General features: G+C 40.4%; 1 protein-coding gene across 7 annotated transcripts in view; it reads left to right on the top strand.

The window, feature by feature from the left end:
* The window catches only part of LOC132881773 (A disintegrin and metalloproteinase with thrombospondin motifs 20-like), a 235,722-nt gene that overhangs the window by 25,710 nt on the left and 183,575 nt on the right, over positions 1-26,437 (top strand). For 6 of the 7 annotated variants that reach the window (XM_060914638.1, XM_060914637.1, XM_060914636.1 and 3 more), the window contains exons 4-6: positions 21,459-21,712; positions 22,895-22,978; positions 25,924-26,048. In XM_060914638.1, the coding sequence (XP_060770621.1) occupies positions 21,459-21,712; positions 22,895-22,978; positions 25,924-26,048 (463 nt within the window). The remainder of the gene's footprint in view (positions 1-21,458; positions 21,713-22,894; positions 22,979-25,923; positions 26,049-26,437) is intronic. The other variant, XM_060914639.1, reaches the window with a different exon arrangement.

The following is a 26,437-nucleotide window of genomic DNA, read 5'->3' as shown; positions in this document are numbered from 1 at the left end:
GCTCTGGACTTGGTGGTGTTCAGGAACATGCTGGATAATTAGCTGAATTGATGAGTGCTCGTGTAGGGTATGCTGTGAAAGGCTCCCGTGACTGATCTAGTATGTTCACTGCAAAGATAGGAAGTTCAGTTTTCTCAGTCTGTTGAGAGGATTAAGGACAGAACACTCTTTAGGAACCCCCCCACCATCGCCACCACCACCCATCACCATGACCACGGTCACACTGCATTTACACTTTAAAACAATTGACTCTCCTTCTTCTATATCAATTAAAGGGGAACTGAAGACAAATTTATTATTATCAAAATTCTATTTATCTCATTTTATTAAATATAGGAATGCATTTTTGATAGCGGTTTTGTCACTGCTATAGCAAGTTATGAGTGTTTGAAATATGCTCTGTAATATATCAGTCCATATGTCAAAGCAATGGCCGTAAACGAGATTCGTTGAGACCTGTGCGAGACTTCGTAGGACGGAAGTAAAACGTGCCAGATCAGTCGGCTGGTGGGTTTTCAAAATAATAAATACATGCATGTGTTTTTGTGATAAATCCATATTATACTGAGTGCATTTCCCACATTAATCAATACAAAGTACCTGCATCTTTCAGTTCTTTTAAATCAACGTTGAATACTTTCTTCTTTGCCGCTGCCTTTTATTAAATCAAATTTGAGACTTTTAATTTGATTTCTTTCAGTGCGACCGCAATGCATGATGGGATATATTGCTTTGGTTAGTGACCATCATTGTACACTCTTTTTCGTGATGCATTGTGGGATACTTTGAGTGCACTATATAGGGTGTAAATAATCCTCACTAAGGTTTCAGACAGCACTACAAAATGGCGTGCCCACAATATAGTGCCCTATATAGTGAGTAGGGAGTGATTTCGGACACAGGGAAAGTGACCGACATCTGCCAACGTTGTTAAAAGACGCGCGCGCCCTCTTTCGAATGCTGATGTAACCAAGCCGGAAGTTTTGTTTGTTTTGATAGCAATCAGGAAAGTTTGAAAAAAGTAGGCAGTAATCATCATTTAAACTCGTTTTTGTGCACTACTTCGTTTGGAAAAGAGTTTTCAAAATGGCGGCACTGACACCTGGCTGACACTTCACGTTTTGAAGTCTCCCACAAGTCTCATGGAGATCGCGTGGATAAGCGACGCCTGCCGTGGACCAAACGAACTAAATTCAACATGGCTAAAAACCGAATAGGCTGATAAGTATAATATTTAATTGCAATTAGTTGCCAATACGAGTCACGATATAAGGTTACTAAAACTGAAAACGTTAATTAAGAAATAAAGCAAGTTTAAAAATGATTTCAGTTCCCCTTTAAGTATAACTCATATACGCTCAATATGTAGGATGTTAACCTCTGACTCATATTGAACTGAAATATTTACACCAACAAAGTGCAAGAAGTAATGATCTCATCATGCTGTTGTGGTAGAAAATGAGATTGAAAAATCCCTTGGCAAATTCCATGTCTATTTTTTGCATGGCTGGATCCACTGTCTGGGCATTTTGGGCTGACGTCAATGGCAGTGTTGTGACAGGAGCCGTCTGCGTGCTGAAACCTGGTGCTGACAAGTGACACGTCTGTACCTGTAATTTAGTTGTCCAAGTGGCCCTGTAGTTTGTTTGTGTTTGAATATATTGTACGTATGTGTTTACCTGTGTACTTATACGGAAAGACTGGACTTCAGTACAAATCTAAGCCATAAACCATTTGACTGCACAGGTCCAAAAGTTCAAAAGTGTTGTCATAGCTGATGTCATAACTGCTGAATGTCATGTTGCTAAAATGAATGTTGATAAAATGGTTTCCTGACATCAGCCTTGCTGTTTCCAACAGCCGCTATTAGAACTGCATTACTACACCGCCGCTGAGGTGACCTACTGGTTTTTTTTAATAAGGTGCGACCACAAATTAATATATTGAGGCCATGAGACAATATATTAGAGCCACCAGATAAATCTCCTCACGATTTCTTTCATGGTCATAAAGAGCTCAAGCCAACTGTTAGATTTTAAAATAATTGAGACGGTGAGAGTGAGAAATTAACTGAATTCGATCAGTCTGGCTACAGAAACATCAAGATGATTGATAATATTATGCTTTAATCTTGCAATGACTCATAAAGACACGCTGGAATTGAATTCACAAAGTGAATACACTTTTTTAGTCATTCCTGCCAAATAATTAACTGGAGGTCATGTATTGCTGTAAGTTATTAAGTATAACACAATACAACGTTAAGTCATGGACTCTGGTTTTTGGCAATTAGTGGCCATGACTTTTGGTAGAAAATGTTATGTTGTAACCACATGATACTTAGTTTTTTGGCAAATTAACTCATGGCCTCAAAATTTTATGATGTTGCCATTCCTTATGAAAAATTATTATACATATAGGACACTTTTTCGATGGAATAAAAACATGTATTCTATTCCCTTCTAGCAGGTTTCATTCATTTGGTTTGATAGCATGCAGTATTGTTAGCATATCGCTTATCCTACGTGTATTATGTCATTTTACCCAATGGGGAATGAGCGTAGAATATGCTTTATGATATTGCATGGTTGTCAAGACAACATGATGTCACACGTCGGCGCTGATGCGAATATTCAGTGAGAAAGTTTTCTGTTGCACATGCGCAGAAGCATTTCTTTTTTCGCCAGCAGCGCTCGCAGTAAACTGGCACAGTGGATTGAAAATGCCATATGACACATTACATGTAAAACTTCCATGCTAGTGAGCAACTATGATAATTTGTAAATAAATGCATAATTGTTCCATCGAATGTGTATTTATAATAATAATAATAATAATAATAATAATAATGAGGCGGCACGGTGGTGTAGTGGTTAGCGCTGTCGCCTCACAGCAAGAAGGTCCGGGTTTGAGCCCCGTGGCCGGCGAGAGCCTTTCTGTGTGGAGTTTGCATGTTCTCCCCGTGTCCGCGTGGGTTTCCTCCGGGTGCTCCGGTTTCCCCCACAGTCCAAAGACATGCAGGTTAGGTTAACTGGTGACTCTAAATTGAGCGTAGGTGTGAATGTGAGTGTGAATGGTTGTCTGTGTCTATGTGTCAGCCCTGTGATGACCTGGCGACTTGTCCAGGGTGTACCCCGCCTTTCACCCGTAGTCAGCTGGGATAGGCTCCAGCTTGCCTGCGACCCTGTAGAAGGATAAAGCGGCTACAGATAATGAAATGAGATAATAATAATATCGGCTGGCATTTTTTTCGTGGTATATCAGATTTATTCCATTCAGCTAGCATGATATTGAACTTGTCTTTGACTCTTTCAATATCATGCTAGCTGAATGAAACATATCTGATATACCACTCAACACCAGGCAATATTATTTAAATAACCACCATATCACTTATGTGGTTCATGTTTCATAGGAAAATTAAAATAGCATTTTCTGTCCTACAATTTTCAATTATAAGCTATGTTTCCTGTATCATGATGATTAATGATAACCAGGGAAATTTCATTCGAAAAACATTCCTGTATTTCTTATTCATTTTGATATAAATGTGTCTGAATCCCTTAAACCTGCTTAAGCTGACTGAATCAATATTCATTTCCAGTGTTAGTTCTGCATAGTAGCTTTGAATGACTGTTTTAATCAGATCCCTGTTTATGCGTGCTGTATTTAATACAGTTGAAGCATAACTGAGATTAATGGCTCAGAATCTGAGAGAAAACTGCTTTAAGCAGGTGTGTGGATGGTTGTCTGCAATGTTTACTATGTATTCCTCCCCTAAGGCATAAGTTCAAATGGCACATGTTTACAACTGCAGTTTTTTCGGTATTTTATGTCTAGTCACAGATTGCACTTAATTGCATCTGAGTGGTTTTTTTTTTTGCTTATTCAGTTAAACCACTTGAAAATAATACCTTCCTTGCAGTGAACGACTGTTGACTGCAAAATCTTGTTAATTAGCCAAGTGCTGATGTATCCGTCTGTGTATTTTATTGTTCTTTGCAAACTGACATGAGATCGGATTCTCCTACCCAGATCCTACGCTCAGCCATTACAAAACATCCCTGTTTTTGCTTTTTGAATGGGATCCATTGAAAACATGAATGGGAAAAGACATTAATGAACCAAACTGTTAACTCACCATCTAGATCAGGGGTTCTGAAACTTTTTTGCAGACAGGAATGCCTTTTTTAAACTAATATAAAAAAAAACCCAACAATAATTACCCCCCCCCCCCCCCCCCCCCCCACAGTCCTGATATACAGTGGTGCTTGAAAGTTTGTGAACTCTTTAGAATTTTCTATATTTCTGCATAAATATGACCTAAAACATCATCAGATTTTCACACAAGTCCTAAAAGCAGACAAAAAGAACCCAGTTAAACAAATGAGAGAAAAATATTCTACTTGATCATTTATTTCTTGAGGAAAATGATCCAATATTACATATCTGTGAGTGGCAAAAGTATGTGAACCTCTAGGATTAGCAGTTAATTTGAAGGTGAAATTAGAGTCAGGTGTTTTCAATCAATGGGATGACAATCAGGTGTGAGTGGGCACCCTGTTTTATTTAAAGAACAGGGATCTATCAAAGTCTGATCTTCACAACACATGTTTGTGGAAGTGTATCATGGCACGAACAAAGGAGATTTCTGAGGACCTCAGAAAAAGCGTTGTTGATGCTCATCAGGCTGGAAAAGGTTACAAAACCATCTCTAAAGAGTTTGGACTCCACCAATCCACAGTCAGACAGATTGTGTACAAATGGAGGAAATTCAAGACCATTGTTACCCTCCCCAGGAGTGGTCGACCAACAAAGATCACTCCAAGAGCAAGGCATGCAATAGAGATCTTGCATGTGATGTCACAGCCGATCCAGATTGTGACAGACGCCATCGTGTCAGTCAAACACCATATTCCGCCTTCTACTTCTACTTCTGCTTTTACTTCTACCTTTTCTTCTGGAAAACCCTACTATATACAATTCTACTACAACGGCTGCGGCTACAAGCTCTCCCTACCTGTGCACGGTTTTTATGTTTTTTGTGTGTATTTTTGCGTGTTGTTCGTCTGTACCGGACTTCAATATCCACTACAACCATATGGACTTACTGGACATTGGTTTCCAGCAGAAAATGACGGTTTGTAGCGATTTCCATCGCATGCACAACATTCCGGACGAGAAAAAAAAAAAAACATTCCGGACGAGACCAGATTGCGAGACCAGCTGGGTCTCCGTGGATTGTTATCGGAAGCAAAGCGAAGGAGGCAGCGCCGGGAACCGAAGCAGAAGCGAGGCTACAGGCAGAGCCGGCCTGTTGACTAAGCTCAGAAAACAGCCACTCAAATCTCCACTGCCAAGCCTCTACCTCTACAACGCCAGATCCATGTAAACAACACAGACGATTTGGAATTACCTTATTCTATAATCGGCTGGTCAGTGCTATATTCAATACTTAAGTGACTTATCCATCCAGTGAGGATCATTTTCTTGCTTACAAGATGCCACATCTGAGTCGCTGACAAATCCTGAATTTATGTAAAGAAAACTGTCCAGAGATTTATAAGCACGCAGTGCTTCACCACTGAACAGCGAGGGAAAGTTGATGAGGTAATCATACACGTCCGGGTATTCCGCTGGCAGTTCAAAATCCGGTCGTGAAAACTCCGTCCGGAAAGCCATAAGAGTCACAAATCTGTAGATCGTTTATTTTAGACATATATCTAGTTATCTGTTCATTAGAAAAATGAGCCGTGTAGTCCGTCGGTTGAAATTGATCCATTCTGTACACGAGTGCAGCAGTATTCAGTGGTGTTTTTGACCGACACGATGGCGGTTGTATACTTTCTGGTCACGTGACTGCAAGATCTCTATAGTCGGCGAGGTCACAAAGGACTCCAGGGTAACTTCTAAGGGTAGTATCTCACTGAGCTGCGACAGCTTGCGACAAATTGCAAACGTCATTCGTGAGAGAATTTCAAAAGTGTCTTGAAATATTTGCAGGGCTTCTCAAGTTCCTCGCATGAGTCTCAAAGTGTCACTCCTTCATCGCTGAAATTTTGAACATGTTCAAAAAATGAGTGCAACAAAATTTCTCTCAAAATAGCCGCAAATGCGTCGCTGGTGTCGCAAAGCCGTCGCGAACCTTTCTCAAGTCAGTTTCCGTGAGGCTTCCTCTACTTCCCTGCCTGCCGAGGGAAAGCCGGGCTGCGACAGCCTGTGACTAGTTGGAGACACAACAATTGCGATAAAATATGCGAATATCAATTCAGTATGATTCCAAGTGAAAATTGTCGCTAATTTGCATATTTTATCGCAATTGTTGTGTCTCCAACTAGTCGCAGGCTGTCGCAGCCCAGTGAGATACTAGCTTAAGCAAGTGAAGGCCTCTCTCACATTGGCTAATGTTAATGTTCATGAGTGCACCATCAGGAAAACACAGAACAACAATGGTGTGCATGGCAGGGTTGCAAGGAGAAAGCCACTGCTTTCCAAAAAGAGCATTGCTGCTCATCTGCAGTTTGCTAAAGATCACGTGGACAAGCCAGAAGGCTATTGGAAAAATGTTTTGTGGATGGATGAGACCAAAATAGAGCTTTTTGGTTTAAATGAGAAGCATTATGTTTGGAGAAAGGAAAACATTGCATTGCAGCTAAGAACCTTATCCCATCTGTGAAACATGGTGGTGGTAGTATCATGGTTTGGGCCTGTTTTGCTGCATCTGGGCCAGGACGGCTTGCCATCATTGATGGAACAATGAATTCTGAATTATACCAGCGAATTCTAAATGAAAATGTCAGGACATCTGTCCATGAACTGAATCTCAAGAGAAGGTGGGTCATGCAGCAAGACAGTGACCCTAAGCATACAAGTCGTTCTCCCAAAGAATGGTAAAAGAAGAATAAAGTTAATGTTTTGGAATGGCCAAGTCAAAGTCCTGACCTTAATCCAATGGAAATGTTGTGGAAGGACCTGAAGCGAGCAGTTCATGTGAGGAAACCCACCAACATCCCAGAGTTGAAGCTGTTCTGTATGGAGGAATGGGCTAAAATTCCTCCAAGCCGGTGTGCAGGACTGATCAACAGTTACCGCAAACATTTAGTTGCAGTTATTGCTGCACAAGGGGGTAACACCAGATACTGAAAGCAAAGGTTCACATACTTTTGCCACTCACAGATATGTAATATTGGATCATTTTCCTCAATAAATAAATGACCAAATATAATATTTTTGTCTCATTTGTTTAACTGGGTTCTCTTTATCTACTTTTAGGACTTGTGTGAAAATCTAATGATGTTTTCGGTCATATTTATGCAGAAATATAGAAAATTCTAAAGGGTTTACTTTAGAATTCGCTGGTATAATTCAGAATTCATTGTTCCATTAATGATGGCAAGCCGTCCTGGCCCTGATGCAGCAAAACAGGCCCAAACCATGATCCTACCACCACCATGTTTCACAGATGGGATAAGGTTCTTATGCTGGAATGCAGTGTTTTCCTTTCTCCAAACATAACGCTTCTCATTTAAACCAAAATGTTCTATTTTGGTCTCATCCATCCACAAAACATTTTTCCAATAGCCTTCTGGCTTGTCCACGTGATCTTTAGCAAACTGCAGACGAGCAGCAATGTTCTTTTTGGAGAGCAGGGGCTTTCTCCTTGCAACCCTGCCATGCACACCATTGTTGTTCTGTGTTTTCCTGATGCTGGACTCATGAACATTAACATTAGCCAATGTGAGAGAGGCCTTCAGTTGCTTAGAAGTTACCCTGGGGTCCTTTGTGACCTCTCCGACTATTACACGCCTTGCTCTTGGAGTGATCTTTGTTGGTCGACCACTCCTGGGGAAGGTAACAATGGTCTTGAATTGCCTCCATTTGTACACAATCTGTCTGACTGTGGATTGTTGGAGTCCAAACTCTTTAGAGATGGTTTTGTAACCTTTTCCAGCCTGATGAGCATCAACAACACTTTTTCTGAGCTCCTCAGAAATCTCCTTTGTTTGTGCCATGATACACTTCCACAAACATGTATTGTGAGGATCAGACATTCCAGGACCTTGAAATGCTTCCTACAAAGCCACTCCTTCGTTGCCCGGGCGGTGTGTTTGGGATCGTTGTCATGCTGAAAGACCCAGCCACGTTTCATCTTCAATGCCCTTGCTGATGGAAGGAGGTTTTCACTCAAAATCTCACGATACATGGCCCCATTCATTCTTTCCTTTACACGGATCAGTCGTCCTGGTCCCTTTGCAGAAAAACAGCCCCAAAGCATGATGTTTCCACCCCCATGTTTCACAGTAGGTATGGTGTTCTTTGGATGCAACTCAGCATTCTTTCTCCTCCAAACACGACAGGTTGAGTTTTTACCAAAAAGTTCTATTTTGGTTTCATCTGACCATATGACATTCTCCCAATCCTCTTCTGGATCATCCAAATGCTCTCTAGCAAACTTCAGACGGGCCTGGATATGTACTGGCTTAAGCAGGGGGACACATCTGGCACTGCAGGATTTGAGTCCCTGGCGGCATAGTGTGTTACTGATGGTAGCCTTTGTTACTTTGGTCCCAGCTCTCTGCAGGTCATTCACTAGGTCCCCCCGTGCGTTTCTGGGATTTTTTCTCACTGTTCTTGTGATAATTTTGACCCCACGGGGTGAGCTCTTGCGTGGAGCCCCAGATCGAGGGAGATTATCAGTGGTCTTGTATGTCTTCCATTTTCTAATAATTGCTCCCACAGTTGATTTCTTCACACCAAGCTGCTTACCTATTGCAGATTCAGTCTTCCCAGCCTGGTGCAGGTCTACAATTTTGTTTCTGGTGTCCTTTGACAGTTCTTTGGTCTTGGCCATAGTGGAGTTTGGAGTGTGACTGTTTGAGGTTGTGGACAGGTGTCTTTTATACTGATAATGAGTTCAAACAGGTGCCATTAATTCAGGTAACGAGTGGAGGACAGAGGAGCCTCTTAAAGAAGAAGTTATAGGTCTGTGAGAGCCAGAAATATTGCTTGTTTGTAGGTGACCAAATCCTTATTTTACCGAGGAATTTACCAATTAATTCATTAAAAATCCTACAATGTGATTTCCTGGATTCTTTCCCCCCATTCTGTCTCTCATAGTTGAGGTATACCTATGATGAAAATTACAGGCCTCTCTCATCTTAAGTGGGAGAAATTGCACAATTGGTGGCTGACTAAATACTTTTTTGCCCCACTGTATTATACTTGGTAATTTATTTATTGAGGAAAATGATCCAATATTACATATCTGTGAGTGGCAAAAGTATGTGAACCTACTTTGAGGTTCACATATGAACCTCATTAATTTGAAGGTGAAATTAGAGTCAGCTGTTTTCAATCAATGGGATGACAATCAGGTGTGAGTGGGCACCCTGTTTTATTTAAAGAACAGGGATCTATCAAAGTCTGATCTTCACAACACGTTTGTGGAAGTGTATCATGGCACGAACAAAGGAGATTTCTGAGGACCTCAGAAAAAGCGTTGTTGATGCTCATCAGACTGGAAAAGGTTACAAAACTATCTCTAAAGAGTTTGGACTCCACCAATCCACAGTCAGACAGATTGTGTACAAATGGAGGAAATTCAAGACCATTGTTACCCTCCCCAGGAGTGGTCGACCAACAAAGATCACTCCAAGAGCAAGGCGTGTAATAGTTGGTGAGGTCACAAAGGACCCCAGGGTAACTTCTAAGCAACTGAAGGCCTTTCTCACATTGGCTAATGTTAATGTTCATGAGTCCACCATCAGGAGAACACTGAACAGCAATGGTGTGCATGGCAGGGTTGCAAGGAGAAAGCCACTGCTCTCCAAAAAATACATTGCTGCAGTTTGCTAAAGATCACCTTGTGGAAGGAAGGAGCGAGCAGTTCATGTGAGGAAACCCACCAACATCCCAGAGCTGAAGCTGTTCTGTACGGAAGAATGGGCTAAAATTCCTCCAAGCCGGTGTGCAGGACTGATCAACAGTTACCGGAAACGTTTAGTTGCAGTTATTGCTGCACAAGGGGGTCACACCAGATACTGAAAGTACAGGTTCACATACTTTTGCCACTCACAGACGTAATATTGGATCATTTTCCTCAATAAATAAATGACCAAGTATAATATTTTTGTCTCATTTGTTTAACTGGGTTCTCTTTATCTACTTTTAGGACTTGTGTGAAAATCTGATGATGTTTTAGGTCATATTTATGCAAAAATATAGAAAATTCTCAAGGGTTCACAAACTTTCAAGCACCACTGTATGTATCTATTTTAATCTATGAAATATTGTTTTTCAGTACTTTGATTCTTTTTAAACATTATATAGTTCTTTGTGGTAGCAGCTAGTGTCTAGCAGTTCTCCTGTGTACATATTCCTTGAACAGATCCCACACTTTCCTGCCTTCTGTCGTGTGCTCTCCTCACATGGTTTGATTGAAGAGGAGATTCCCTCGTTTTGTTTAAACTGTATACAGCTTTCCAGGTTTCTTGGTCACAGGTCATATCAACAAAGTGCATGCCCCACTGGGCAACTTGTCTCTTACTTTGATTTTACTTTATGACTGTGTTTACTGGCTGTTGTTTACAGACACTGTGTATAGTTTATGGGAGAGCTGTATACTCTCACATCAGTGTGAATAAACAGATGCGCAGATGCCTGGATGCACTGCCTGCATCTCCGCCTCCACTAACCACACACTGCGCTATGGTTCTGCTTGTTCCCATAGACAAGAGTAATTACTAAATCGGTGGCACAAGCTTTCAAATACACAAATTTTTTGTATGGTGATTTGTCATGTTTAGGTTACAAGATTGTCAGTGCCTATATATCTGCAACAGGACTCTTATGATTTTTAAATCCCTAACTCTAATTTAATGATAGACAAATAAAAAACCCCACAAAAATGGTAATCACAGCCAATTATAATTCCTAATTGTCTCAAAAACCTGAAATGTAGAAACCAATTCCAACATTGGACGTACTAACGCCATTTCTAGAAAAGTTGGGATATTTTCCAAAATGTAATAGAATCTGTGATTTTGTTAATTCACGTGAATCTTCATTTAACTGACAAAAGTACAAAGGAAAGATTTTCAATAGTTTTACTGACCAACTTAAGTGTAGTTTGTAAATATGAACAAAGTTAGAATTTGATACCTGGAACACACTCAAAAAAAGTTGGGACAGAGGCATTATTACCATTGTTTGACATTACCTTTCCTTTAATATCACTTTTTAATTGTATGGGATCTGAGGATACTAATTGTTGCAGTTTTGCAATTGGAATTTTTGTCTATTCTTGCTTGATACAAGACTTCAGCTGCTCAACAGTCCGTGGTTGCCACAGTCTGATTCTCCTCTTCATGATGCGCCATACATTCTCAATAGGAGACAGATCTGGACTGGCAGCAGGCCAGTCAAGCACACACACTCTGTGTCTATGAAGCCACACTATTGTAGCCCAGGCAGAATGAGGCCTGGCATTGTCCTGCTCAAATAAACATGGACTTCCCAGGAAGAGACGTTGCCTTGATGAATATGTCTCTCTAAAATCCCATTATATGCCCCAATATATCAATGGTACCTTCACACACATGCAACTCACCCATGCCGTGGGCACTGATGCACTCCGTACCATCACAGATGCTGGCTTTTGCACCTTTCTCTGATAACAAACTAGATGATCGTGTTCATCTTTGGCAGTGAGAACTCGACATACAGTTTTCCCAAAAACAAGCTGAAGTGTGGACTCATCTGACCACAGCACACATTTCCACTGTCTTTCAGTCCATCTGAGATGAGCTCAGACCTAGAGAAATCAGTGCCATTTCTGCATAGAACTGATGAATGGTTTCCTCCTTGCATAATAAAGTTTCAGGTTGCATTTCTGGGTGCAGCGGCGGACTGTGTTAATTGACATTGGTTTTCTGAAGTACTCCCAAGCCCATGTGGCTATATTTGTCACATTAGCATGACGGTTTCTCAGGCAGTGCCACCTGAGGACTCAAAGGTCATGCACATTCAACAGTGGTTTCCGACCTGCCCTTTACGCACTGAGATGTCTTCAAATTCCCTGAATCTTTTCACAGTGTTATGTATTGTAGACTTTGAAAGACCTAAATTATCTGCAATCTTGTATTGAGAAATGTACTTTTTGAATTGACTAATAATTCTCTCACAAATTTTGGCACAAAGGGGTGAGCCATGACCCATCCTTCCTTGCAAAGACTGAGCCTTTGGTTCTGCTCCTTTTATACCCAATCATGTTACCAATTAACCTGCTTATTGTGGAATCTTTCAAAATGGCGTTACTTGAATAGCCTATAAATTTTTCAGTCTTATTTTGCCTCTGTCCCAACTTTTTTTGAGTGTGTTCCAGGCATCAAATTCTAACTTTTTTATATTTACAAAATACAATTCAGTTGGTCAGTAAAACTATTGAAAATATTTTCTTTGTTCTTTTGTCAGTTAAATAAAGGTTCACATTAATTAACGAATCACAGATTTTTATTTTTATTGCATTTTGGAAAATATCCCAACTTTTCTGGAAATGGGTTTTGTATAATCAAGAACTTCATATTAAGGTGATTTTGAGAAACAATTCGATTAAACAATGAAGGTTTGTCCTGTGAATAGTCTGAAGGTTGACATTTGCATAAAATATCATAAGAAATGCCTTACGGCCAATGTCTAGACCAGTCCTGCACACATCACATAGAGGTAACAGCTTTAACAAATGGCACTTTTTCAACTGATGTTAGCCAGAGATGGATATGACCAGGTATAAGTGCCAGAACAGGCATGTTATTGCACTATGTAGCAAAAAATTATATCTTAGCAAGTGAAAAGATCTTGAATTATGTGCTTTTGTAATATTTCTTTATTTTAGATTGTTGTAAATGAACTATAAGATTATTCAGCCTGTGTTTATCTCAGCTCATTATCTCGAGCCGCTTTATCCTGTTCTACAGGGTCGCAGGCAAGCTGGAGCCTATCCCAGCTGACTACGGGCGAAAGGTGGGGTACACCCTGGACAGGTCACCAGGTCATCACAGGCCTGACACATAGACACAGACAACCATTCACACTCACATTCACACCTACGGTCAATTTAGAGTCACCAGTTAACCTAACCTGCATGTCTTTGGACTGTGGGGGAAACCGGAGCACCCGGAGGAAACCCACGCGGACATGGGGAGAACATGCAAATTCCACACAGAAAGGCCCTCGCCGGCCACGGGGCTCGAACCCGGACCTCCTTGCTGTGAGGCGACAGCGCTAACCACTACACCACCGTGCCGCCCATAATAATCATTATTATTATTATTATTATGCTAGATAATTTTGCTTCTTTCTTGAAATACTAAATGCTTAAAAGTAGAAAAACTATCTGCTAATAGAGCAAGAATATTTCAAGCTTGAAATGAGTAAAAAATGTTGAGACATTGATAAGTTTTGATCTGTCTGTACTAAAAGAAGTTTGAATTGACAAACATATATTTCTATCAGACATGGAGGGCAGTATGGTGGTGCAGTGGTTCGCACTGTCACCTCATTGCAAGCAGGCTCTGGTTTCAGGTTTGAGATTGACGATTGACTGGGGATTTTCTTTGTAGAGTTTGAATGTTCTCCTTGTGCCTATGTGGGTTTCCTCTACGTGCTCTGGTTTCCTCCCACAGTCCAAAGACATGTAAATTAGATCAACTGGCTACTCTAAATTGCCCATAGGTGTGAATGTGAATGTCTGTCTGTCTGTTATCCCCATGATAAACTGGTAAACTGTCCAGGGTGTACCCTGCGTCTCACTCAGTGTCAGCTGGGATTGGCTCCAATTCACCCGCAACCTGCAATGGATTTGGTTTAATGCAATGGTTTAATCTTATATTTGGTTTATTGTAATCTTACAGTAAGAAGTACTTGATAAATTTGACTGTATTCAAGATATTTTCACTGAGCTGTTATATTTTGCAATGTATTTGTTTTTTCATAGTTGCTGTCCTGACTTGGGATTGTGTATTATAATGCCAAGTACTTTCTTTGGTGACAGTCTAGTACCCTTGTAAGTTCTTCCTTATTGTTTTTTGTGCTCCTCTTTTTCAGTTTTAACACTTCCAATTAAAAACATCTGGCTAAGCAGTGATATGGACCTGTAGTGATCTCATTCATTAATGTAGCTTATGTACACAAGCAAATGTCGGCTATATACACGAGAAAAATTAATACAAGGTGCTTCATGTATATACACGATTAAAAAAAAACAAAAAACAAAAACAGCTGGCTAGATGGGCTGACAGCTTAAACTTTCTGCTGGCCCTTCCAAAAAGCTGCTGGCCATGGGCCAGCAACTATTTCGACCCCTGCTGTTACAGCACCAACCAATGACAAATGATATTCTCCCAGCTGAAAAAGCAACCCTGCTTGTTGTGTTTATCTGGTTGATAAATTGCGTAGAAATGGAGTGAGCATACTTCTAGAAACAAGGGGTCCTGTCTAAGAGCAGGAAGTTGTTGTGGTGTTTATACTGCCTGTGGTCAGGACTGCTAAACCCTACTTATCAGCTTGGCATTTTTACATCACTCAGTGACCGCTAACCTTACTCTAAATATCCAGGCTAATTTTATTAGTTGGCTGTTTATGATATAATATGACTGACCACATTAATGTCAGTCCTCAAATCTGATTGGTCAGAAGGCGTTCATTAATTTTCTTTAACAGCAGGGTTCTGACAGTAATATGATATTAAGGTGCTTGCACTAATATTTTTTTCTGTAGTTACAGCTTATTCATAGCTTCTCACAGATTACATACCTGTATATCTATGCAAGGCTCAGCTCTGGGCTTGTGTCAGTTACTGTAGATGTGATAGAAAAGAAAGATGTAATATTAATACTACTGCCTGCCTCTAAATCTCTATTGTTTATTGCAGTAGAGCAACAGTAACTGATTATTTGCCTGCAGCAGCTGCACACATCAGGTCTGAGAAGAGGTTTTGCATTCTGTGAAAGCTGCCAAATATATAATATCTTTTGTTTGTTTATGGAATGTGAAATGTTGGCGTGAGTTACTGTTCCTTCCCATCCTAATAGCACTTGAACCATTTAACTGTCACTCATGATGGCGGTGTGTGTAGGCAGGGAAGGCTGGATCAACTTTGAATGTCAGCGTTATTTCACTGAACAGTTCTGAAGTGGCTCATGTAACACTGAAGTGGAAACTCCTGTAAACAGAAGAAGAGGATGTGACCAATCTGACACTAGATAAACATGGCTAATGTACTTTTCATCCTTTCAGTTTGCCTTGGGGGTAGCGCTTTCTCTCTCTCTCTCTCTCTCTCTCTCTCTCTCTCTCTCTCTCTGTCATTGCTAAAGAATCTGGGAATCTGGTGTGTTCTGTTGTCCATGTGCTTCTCATTCCTCAAGCAGAGACAGTTGAGGAAAGAAAGCGAGGGAATGTGATTTCACAGACAGCACACAAGTTTGCCAGCATTTCAATGTGTTAACATTTCCAGTGTCATGACTCTGAACTTCTGAACTGCCATTCATTCATTTTCCAGGATATAGAAAAAGTGATTTTTGATTACATCATTCCATTTTGGTGGAATACTGGACAAGACTTTGATTTGCAGAGACCAGGATGATGACAGTCATGCAGTATGTCATATGGTACAAAGTGAGCACTCAGGCAAAAGGGAGACTTTTAGATGGCTGATATTATTATTTAAAGGCACAATTAAGAGCTCATCCCCATGTTTTCTATTGAGAAACAATGCTTCAAGGAGTTGTCAGAGCCTAAAATACTGACAACTAGAGCTTTGAAAACTAAAGATCCTCAGCAATTAAACAATTTATTCCAGTTTTACTGAGAAGCAAAACACCATTTGTTATTTGAATAGAAGCAACTGGCAGAACATTTCAATTAAAATGCTTGTTATGATAACAAAGGAACACCGACTCTAGCATCAATGTAACTTTCTACAAACTTCATGAAACTTACCGATCCAAACTGATTGAATGTCAGAACAATATTTATGATTTGTTTTCTTCTCATGGACTGCTGTTCCATTCAGGGTGTGTTCTCACAATAGGATCCATTCTGATGTGCTTACTGAATCATTCATTCATTCATTCATTATCTCTAGCCGCTTTATCCTTCTACAGGGTCGCAGGCAAGCTGGAGCCTATCCCAGCTGACTACGGGCGAAAGGCAGGGTACACCCTGGACAAGTCGCCAGGTCATCACAGGGCTGACACATAGACACAGACAACCATTCACACTCACATTCACACCTACGGTCAATTTAGAGTCACCAGTTAACCTAACCTGCATGTCTTTGGACTGTGGGGGAAACCGGAGCACCCGGAGGAAACCCACGCGGACACGGGGAGAACATGCAAACTCCACACAGAAAGGCCCTCGCCGGCCCCGGGGCTCGAACCCAGGACCTTCTTGCTGTGAGGCGACAGCGCTAACCACTACACCACCGTGCCGCCCTTACTGAATCAATGAATTATTATTTTTTCTCTTGTATGTACCTATAAACATACAGCACTAATCAAAAGTTTGGACACACCTACTCATTCAGAGGTTTTTCTGTATTTTACTATTTTCTACATTGTAGAACAAAACTGAAGCCATCAAAAGTATGAAATAACATATGGAACATACAAACCCCATTTCCAGAAAAGTTGAAATATTTTCCAAAATGCAATAAAAAACAAAAATCTGTCATTTGTGAATTCATGTGAACCTTTATTGAACTGACAAAAGTACAAAGAAAAGATTGTCAGTAGTTTTACTGACCAACTTAAAGCGAGACGGCCTTTCGATTTCATAAAATCGGTGAAAGTTAGTTCCCTCTGAAATTTGGTCATTGTGATATATGTTTATTTCTGTAATATCTCACAAAACATCAGGCCATTCTGTGGCTGGGAAGTTATTTAATTTGAGGAGATTCCCTAGCAAATAATGTACATGAAATCACCTGCTTTGTGCAGTCAAGCAGACAGAGGAAGTCTGTGTGCGCATGCGCAGGTTTACGTTTGACCGTGCACTGATAGTTACATCACTTTGTCGCTAAACGAACAGCTGATCACACTGAGGTCTTCGCTGACCGCCGATATTTATTAGTTTGGTCCTGCGTTTCCTTTCCTTCACAACATAATGTCTTTTCTTCTCGCTTTCCATTACTATAGTCGGTCTTTCACGTTTCATTCGCACACTCATGTCCTCCATTTTTCTCTCCTGTTTCAAATTTGTATCCCACAATGCCTTGCACTAACAGGGAAAGCCCACCACGTGATGCATGATGTAGTATCTTGAATTGGGTCATGGTGAAGTAAGAAAAAATAGCGGGGAATTTAAGGCCACATGGCCCTAAATTAATTGTGCAATTTAAAAAAAACCTGACTATAAAATTGAAAGTCTGTGATTCGAATTCAGTAGCTTTCGGTTCACTAAAGAAAAATAATTGGGTGTCAGGGAAAATTCTTTTTATCACCTCCACTTGAAGGGCGGCACGGTGGTGTAGTGGTTAGTGCTGTCACCTCACAGCAAGAAGGCCCGGGTTCGAGGCCGGTGAGGGCCTTTCTGTGTGGAGTTTGCATGTTGTCTGCGTGGGTTTCCTCCGGGTGCTCCGGTTTCCCCCACAGTCCAAAGACATGCAGGTTAGGTTAACTGGTGACTCTAAATTGACCGTAGGTGTGAATGTGAGTGTGAATGGTTGTCTGTGTCTATGTTACCCCTTTTCCACCAAATCAGTTCCAGGGCTGGTTCGGGGCTGGTGCTGGTTCACAACTCATTCAACTTGCGAGCCAGCTGAGAACCAGTTTGCTTTTCCATAGCTCGCGGTGCTAACGGAAGACATGTCATTACGTCGCTGTATATGTCAGTTACGTCGCTACGTTTGCATAAACCTTGGCGCGAACATCGAAGCAAAAACAACATGGAAGAAGCAGCAGCAACAACAACAATAATAATAATAATAATGGATGACTTTGCGTTTGTACAGCTGCTGCTTCTCGTCGCTTAAAAATGGCGATCTTTTGCGATCTTGTTATTGTTGTTGGTATTAACAACTCCGCCCCCCCGCTGACGTAAGCGGTTCTTTCCTCTGGCCCAGCAGAGAGTTGGTGCTAGCCTGGAACCAGTTTTTCTGGCCCCAGAGCCAGTTCTTTGTCAGTGGAAACAGAAAACCCGGTTCCAAACTAAGCACTGGCCCCGAACCAGCCCTGGAACTGCTTCGGTGGAAAAGGGGCATGTGTCAGCCCTGTGATGACCTGGCGACTTATCCAGGGTGTACCCCGCCTTTCGCCCATAGTCAGCTGGGATAGGCTCCAGCTTGCCTGCAACCCTGTAGAGCAGGATAAAGCGGCTAGAGATAATGAGATGAGATGAGACCTCCACTTGAAAAATCTGAAAGGCAGTCTACCTTTAATTGTATTTTGTAAATATAAACAAAATTAGAATTTAATGCCTGCAACACACTCAAAAAAAAGTTGGAGCAGAGGCAAAATAAGACTGAAAAGTTTATAGGATATTCAAGTAACATCATTTTTTGAAAATTCCACAATAAGCAAGTTAATCGGTAACAGGTGAGGGTAACATGATTGGGTATAAAAGGAGCAGCACCAAAGGCTCAGTCTTTGCAAGCAAGGATGGGTCGTGGCTCACCCCTTTGTGCCAAAATTTGTGAGAGAATTGTTATCCATCCATTATCCATAATTGCTTATCCTGTGCAGGGTCACAGGCAAGCTGGAGCCTATTCCAGCTGACTATGGGCGAGAGGTGGGGTACACTCTAGAGAAGTTGCCAAATCATCACAGGACTGACACATGGAGACAAACAACCATTCACACTCACACCTATGGTCAATTTAGAGCCACCAATTAGCCTAACCTGCATGTCTTTGGACTGTGGGGGAAACCGGAGCACCCGGAGGAAACCCACGCAGACACGGGGAGAACATGCAAACTCCACACAGAAAGGCCCTCGCCAGCCACTGGGCTCAAACCCAGAACCTTCTTGCTGTGAGGTGACAGTGCTAACCACTACACCACCATGCCACCCTGAGAGAATTGTTAGTCAATTCAAAAAGAACATTTCTCAACACAAGATTGCAGAGAATTTTGGTCTTTCAGAATCTACAGTACATCATATTGTCAAAAGATTCAGGGAATTTGGAGACATCTCAGTGCGTAAAGGGCAGGTCGGAAACCACTGTTGAATGTGTGTGCCCTTTGAGCCCACAGGCGGCACTGCCTGAAAAACTGTCATGCTAATGTGACAAATATAGCCACATGGGCTCAGGAGTACTTCAGAAAATGGTTGTCACTTAACACAGTCCACTTCTGCATCTAGAAATACAACTTGAAACTGTATTACACAAGGAGAAAGCCATTCATCAACTCTATGCAGAAACAACACCAATTTCTCTGTGCCCAAACTCATCTCAGATGGACCGACAGACAGTGGAAACATGTGCTGTGGTCAGATGAGTCCACATTTCAACTTGTTTTCGGGAAAATGGGGCATCAAGTTCTCAGTGCCAAAGGTGAACACGATCATCCAGTTTATCAGAGAAATTTGCAAAAGCTAGCATCTGTGATGGTATGAGGTGCATTAGGGTTCACGGCATAGGTGAGTTGCATGTGGGTGAAGTTACCATTGATGTAGTGGGGCATATATTGGGATTTGAGAGAGACATATTCATCAAGGCAGCATCTCTTCTCAGGAAATCCATGTTTATTTCAGCAGGACAATGCCAGGCCTCATTCTGGATGGGCTACAACAGCGTGGCTTTGTAGACACAGAGTGTGTATGCTTGACTGGCCAGATCTGTCTCCAATTCAGAATGTATGGCACAACATGAAGAGGAGAATCAGACAATGACGACCACGGACTGTTGAGTAGCTGAAGTCTTGTATCACGCAAGAATGGACAAAAATTCCAATTGCAAAACTGCAACAATTAGTATCCTCAGACCCCATACAATTAAAAAGTGTTAAAATGAAAAGTGATGTCAAACAATGATAATAATGCCTCTGTCCCAAATTTTTTTGAGTGTGTTGCAGGCGTCAAATTCTAACTTTGTTTATATTCACAAAATACAATGAAGTTGGTCAGTAAAATCATTGAAAACCTTTTCTTTGTACTTTTGTCAATTAAATAAAGTTTCATATGAATTAACAAATCACAGATTTTTGTTTTTATTGCATTTTGGAAAATATCCCAATGTTTCTGGAAAATGGGTTAGTATATGGAATTATGTGGTAAACAAAAAAGTGTTAAAATATATTTCATATTTGAGATTCTTCAAAGTGGCCACCATTTCCCTTGCTGACGCTGTGCACACTGTTGGCATTATCTTAATCAGCTTCATGAGGGAGTCACCTGGAATGCTTTTCAATTACTAGGTGTGCCTCGTCAAAAGTCAATTAGTGCAATTTCTTGCCGTCTTAATGTATTTGAGATCAAACAGTAAATAGTAAATAATAATAATACAGTAAATAATAATAATAATACAGTAAATAGCCCTATTCCACAACTGTAGTAATCCATATTATGTCAAGAACCGCTCAACGAAGCCAAGAATGTAAATTAAGTGTCTTTTAATTCATTGAAATAAAGAAAAAAAAACCCATTGAATTAGAAGGTTTGTTCAAACTTTTGACTGGTACTTTATGTGATAAAAACACATTTCTCACAAGAATTATGCCACAAACTAAACATAAAGCTCTGAGTTTTATGTTAAGCCTTTCCCCATATAATTCCTTTATGAGTAAACAAGTAGGCTAAATGTGGCAAATGCACTATAATACCATGGCTTAATGTACCACAATATTGGACTTAGGAGCAGTTAATTCACTCATATGTTACTGACCATAAATACTGTCTGCTGCTCAACATAGTGATCTTGTAACCCAGTAATAAAGCATAGAGTTTGACATTACACTTTTCCCCATACAAACCTATTATAAGGAAACAATATGTCTGAAAGAATCAAAATTAAAAACTTTGTTGATAATAAATACTAGCAGAAAAAAAGAAAAAAGTATGATGCCATAAAATACAAAAAAAACCCAAAGAAAACAAAAATCACCCTACACCAAGCCTATCACAAACCATCTTATATTGCTATTGTTTATATGTATAGCCTCTTTATGCTTTTTCTAACCAATGAATGCTATACAGTATAAAATGAAAACTTTCTTAACTAGATATCCAGCTAAGTGTTTATTGACTTGATTTACATTCGTTGTTTTTACTACTGTAATTCTTAAACTATCTGCTAAGCAGTACTGTGACCAATGATAGTCTAGATAGTTTATAGTTAAAAAAACGGGGGACTTTGTTTTGCAAAATATGTACACATCTTTCACGTAAAACATTGAAGATGGATTCATAATTTTTTCATCAGACCAACATGCATTTAAGGTTTTTTCTCCCCCCCCCCACAGATCACATGAAAGATAATAATCTTTTCCAAAGCAATGGAAGCCTTGAAGAAGAGGTGAAGACAATATGGGAAACTCTGGACAAACATCTGCCTGGGATACAACAGTCAACCTCCAAAAATCATCCCAGTGGCAGCAGGAGAAAACGCTTCCTGTCTTATCCACGCTTCGTGGAACTGATGGTCACAGCGGATGCCAAGATGGTGCGGCACCATGGACGCAATCTGGAGCACTACATTCTAACAATCATGTCAGTAGTAAGTAAGATGTTTTCAAAACTATATTTTACTTTGATTTTTGGATTGTTGGGATGGTCAAATGCTTTTTGGAAAGAAAAAAAACCTCTCTTGGTAGTCACGAATGACATAACTTGGAATGTTTGCTTTTTTTTGAAGTTTTATATGGTGGTTAATGTGTACTGATATGTTGAGTTGTTTGTGCTTCATGAGTTGTTTTTATATGTGCAAGCTCAGAGTTAAGTTTCGATCATGTGAGTCGGGATAAATGCATCTGAGACAGTGACATTTATTTTTATAAACATGACTTTCCATGCAAATGAAGTTTATTCATCTGATGAGTGGGTGTCTTGTTCTTTATTTTATCACATTAACTTCTGGTTTACGCGCTTTTATGGTTTGTTTCAGGAAATGAGCTTGCATGGATAAATCTTACATTTTAAAGCATCACAAATAGCGAAATAACGTTATACATGCTTGTAACTTTCAGGAATTAATTTGGTAAAATCCCAGATTAGATCAAAACCTCAGTGGTGGCAGCCAGAGGGGGCAGACTGTGGTGCTGTGTAGTGGAGTGTCTGTCTGATGGATGGGGATCTTAAATGGGGTTTTTAGCATGCTGACGATGTCATTTGCTGTCTGAAAACAGTCTGGTACCACCCCAACCTATCAAAAGCCTTCATTAGTGCCCTCCAGTGACTGATTTATATCCTGGGGGTTCTCTTTTGTCTCTTCATTCTTTACATCTACGTTCTTTTTTCCTCTCCCCCCCCCTTCTATTTGTAGTAATTTATCTAAGATCTTTGAAGGTGTTCTGGTTGTGGTTTTGCCTCGAGCTGTGTGACATAGAGAGGACTAATGAATTCCTATCAGGCTTTCAGGAGCATGTCAGGAGCAGCGCACGCACACACACACACACACACACACACACACACACACACACACACACACACACACAATTGAGGAACTGTCATCCATAGTGCCCTTTAGTTTTACAAGGTCTCAGTTTTAGGTCAAAGTAGTTTTAGAACTCCCTTAACATGATCATAATGACACTGCAACATAAGAAACCTGGATAGTAACAGTTAGCCTCAGCTTCAGCCCATTTGTTCTGACTAAAAATCATGCTAAACTATGTATGTTTTGACAAATATGGCTGAGAATCTTTTTTCCTGTCTCTTCTATGTGTGCCTCTCATTTCAGGTAGCTGCAGTTTACAAAGATCCCAGTGTTGGAAACCTCATCAATATCATGATTGTCAAACTAATCATTATTCACAATGAACAGGTACATGACATCTGGCACATTTTAATAGCTTTCTATGAAAAAACGTGCCTATGACTTAAACCACTTGATCACCAAGTATCCTAGCATTTCAGTAATGTGATTTTTCTGTGGGCGGCACGGTGGTGTAGTGGTTAGCGCTGTCGCCTCACAGCAAGAAGGTCCGGGTTCGAGCCCCGGGGCCGGCGAGGGCCTTTCTGTGTGGAGTTTGCATGTTCTCCCCGTGTCCGCGTGGGTTTCCTCCGGGTGCTCCGGTTTCCCCCACAGTCCAAAGACATGCAGGTTAGGTTAACTGGTGACTCTAAATTGACCGTAGGTGTGAATGCGAGTGTGAATGGTTGTCTGTGTCTATGTGTCAGCCCTGTGATGACCTGGCGACTTGTCCAGGGTGTACCCCGCCTTTCGCCCGTAGTCAGCTGAGATAGGCTCCAGCTCGCCTGCGACCCTGTAGAACAGGATAAAGCGGCTAGAGATAATGAGATGAGATGAGATTTTTCTGTTGTGGTTGGGAATAAGTTTCTGATTTTGCTGCTCAAAGCAACCATCAGTATAGGTGAGATATGGATCAAATTACTCACCTTACTTTAGAAGAGAATAAATGGTACTTCAACAAAAATAAATAGCCGGTGATGCTTATGTGCCTTTCTTGAATTGCTGATTCCACTTAAACTGGCAAAATCGCCGTATTTTTGTTTTCCGGGTGGGTAAAGTGTCCCGGGGGTTTAATCAGGAGAAGAAAAAAAAACAACAACATTATCATTTATCATTAAAGAGGGGCTGCACTTATAAAAAATGTGTTTTTTGAGCTGTAAAATAAGTGTATATGACTGTATTGTGATGAAACACTTCAATTCTGGTGTTAATATTGTCAAAACTACAATTTTTTAAAAAATCTGTATTTTAGGTACTGAATCTTGGAAGGCCGATGCTGACGTAGAGTCGGCTGCTTGGTACTTCTCTACATCAGGAAATTTTTAATTTAAAAAAAAATGTTAATGAGTCTGTGAAAGTGTGCTCATTTTCAAATCAAGACTCGCTGAGCAACTCCTGCCTCACACATCCAGCAAACCCCGACCCACCTCTCCCCCCTCCTCAACCCTTTGCCCGCTTTGTAGTATTTTTCAGAATTATACAGCCCCAATTCCAAAAAAAGTTGGGACACTGTGTAAAGCATAAATAGAAACAGAATGTGAAGATATGCAAATCTCGGAAACCCAATATTTCATTGAAAATAGTACAAAGACAACATATCAAATGTTGAAACTGAGAAATTTGATTGTTTTTTGAAAAATATGCTTGTTTTGAATTTGATGTCAGCAACAAATTTCAGAAAAGTTGGGACAGGGCAACAAAAGACTGAGAAAGTTGTGTAATGCTAAACAAACAACAACCCATAATTAGGTTAATTGGCAACAGGTCAGTAACCTGATTGGGTATAAAAAGAGCATCCCAGGGAGGTGGAGTCTTTCAGAAGTAAAGATGGGGTGGTGTTCACTGCTCTGTGAAAGACTGCGTGGGCAAACAGGGCAATGATTTAAGAATAACATTCCTCAATGTAAAATTGCAAAGAATTTGGGGATCACATCATCTATGGTACATAATATCATGAAAAGATTCAGAGAATCTGGAGAAATCGCTGTCTGCAAGAGACAAGGCTGAAAACTGATATTGGATGCCTGTGACCTTCAGGCTCTCAGGTGACACTGCATTAAAAGCAGACAAGATTCTGTAGTGGAAATCACTGTATGGGTTCAGGAACACTTCAGAAAACCATCATTACTGCATCTACAAATGCAAGTTAAAACCAGATATAAACAATATCCAGAAACACCGCCACCTTCTCTGGGCCCGAGCTCTTTTATGATGGACTGAGATGAAGTGGAAAATTGTCCCGAGGTCTGACGAATCAAAAGTAGAAATTCTTTTCAGAAATCATGGACACCGCGTCCTCCAGGCTAAAGAGGAGAGGGACCATCCGGCGTTATCAGTGCACAGTTCAAAAGCCAGCATCTGTGATGGTATGAGGTGGCATTAGTGCACATGACATGAGTAGCTTGTATATGCACTCAGATGTATCTGAGAAGGCATCATTAATGCTGAATGATATAGACACGTTTCAGAGCAATATGCTGCCATCCAGGCAAAATCTTTTCCAGGGAAGACCTTTCTTCTTTCAGCAAGACAATGCCAAACTGCTTTCTGCACATATTAAAACTGCATAGCTCCATAGTAAAAGAGTTTGGGTGCTAAACTGGCCTGCCCACAGTCAAGATCTGTCTCCCATTTAAAACATCTGGCATATTATGAAGCACAAAATACGACAAAGGAGACCCTGAAATGTTGAGCAACTGAAATTGTACGGTATATCAGGTAAGAATGGGACAGCATTTCTCTTTCAAAACTACAACAACTGGTCTCCTCAGTTCCCAAATGTTTACAGATTGTTGTTAAAAGTAGAGGTGATGCAACACAGTGGTATACATGCCCCTGTCCCAGCTTTTTTGAAATGTGTTACTGACATCAAATTCAAAATGAGCATATATTTTTCAAAAACCAATAAAAATTTATCAGTTTCAACATTTGATATGTTGTCTTTGTACTATTTTTAATGAAATATAGGGTTTCCATGCATTGTAAATTATCGCATTCTGTTTTTATTTAGTTTACACAGCATCCCAACTCTTTTAGAATTGGGGTTATACAATGGGTAGAGTTAGTCACGTATTCAGTCCTCAGAATAGCATAACATATAATGAGATGTTATACAGCATAACATCACATGAAACACAAGTAGTTTGTTGGGCTGAAATGTGTTTAGGGTTTTGTAGGAGCTATTTTGATGAATGAAGATATGATTATGTTGACTGTTGACATTGTGAATGTACTAGCGCAGATAATTGGATACATTTGAAAATGAGGAAGTAAAGGCTGTTGCTGAATTGTTTTAGGAAGGGCCAAATGTCAACCGCTATGCTGCTGCGACCCTACACAACTTCTGTGTGTGGCAACAAAGTCAAAATGTCCTGGATGACAGTCATCCGTCTCATCATGACACTGCTCTGCTCATCACCAGGTGTGTTTTATTTTTTAGTTTTCAGCCTTTTTTTCCAGTGAGGTCTGTCCACAAATTGCAGACCGTAGAAAGGAAAATTACTGCAATGATTATTATGGTTCAGCTGGAAACAATTATTTTGACCCTAACTGATGCAGCATGTCAGAAGATGTGCTGAAAAAAAAAGATGTTACTGTGTTCCAGAATGGTCAAATTATTGGCCTGCATCAAGCAAAGAAAACAATTAAGGAGATTACTGAAATTAGTGGAATTGGGTTAAGAACTGTCCAACACATTATTAAAACCTGGAAGGATAGAGGTGAACTATCATCTTCATGGAAGAAATGTGGTTGGAAAAAATCTTGACTGACCGTGATCGGCGATCACTTAAACACTTGGTGAAGTCAAAT

The sequence above is a fragment of the Neoarius graeffei genome, chromosome 2 (assembly GCF_027579695.1).
Source record: "Neoarius graeffei isolate fNeoGra1 chromosome 2, fNeoGra1.pri, whole genome shotgun sequence".
NCBI lineage: Eukaryota > Metazoa > Chordata > Actinopteri > Siluriformes > Ariidae > Neoarius > Neoarius graeffei.
Note: the sequence above shows the minus strand (reverse complement) of the source record. Positions and strands in the feature narration are given on the sequence as shown.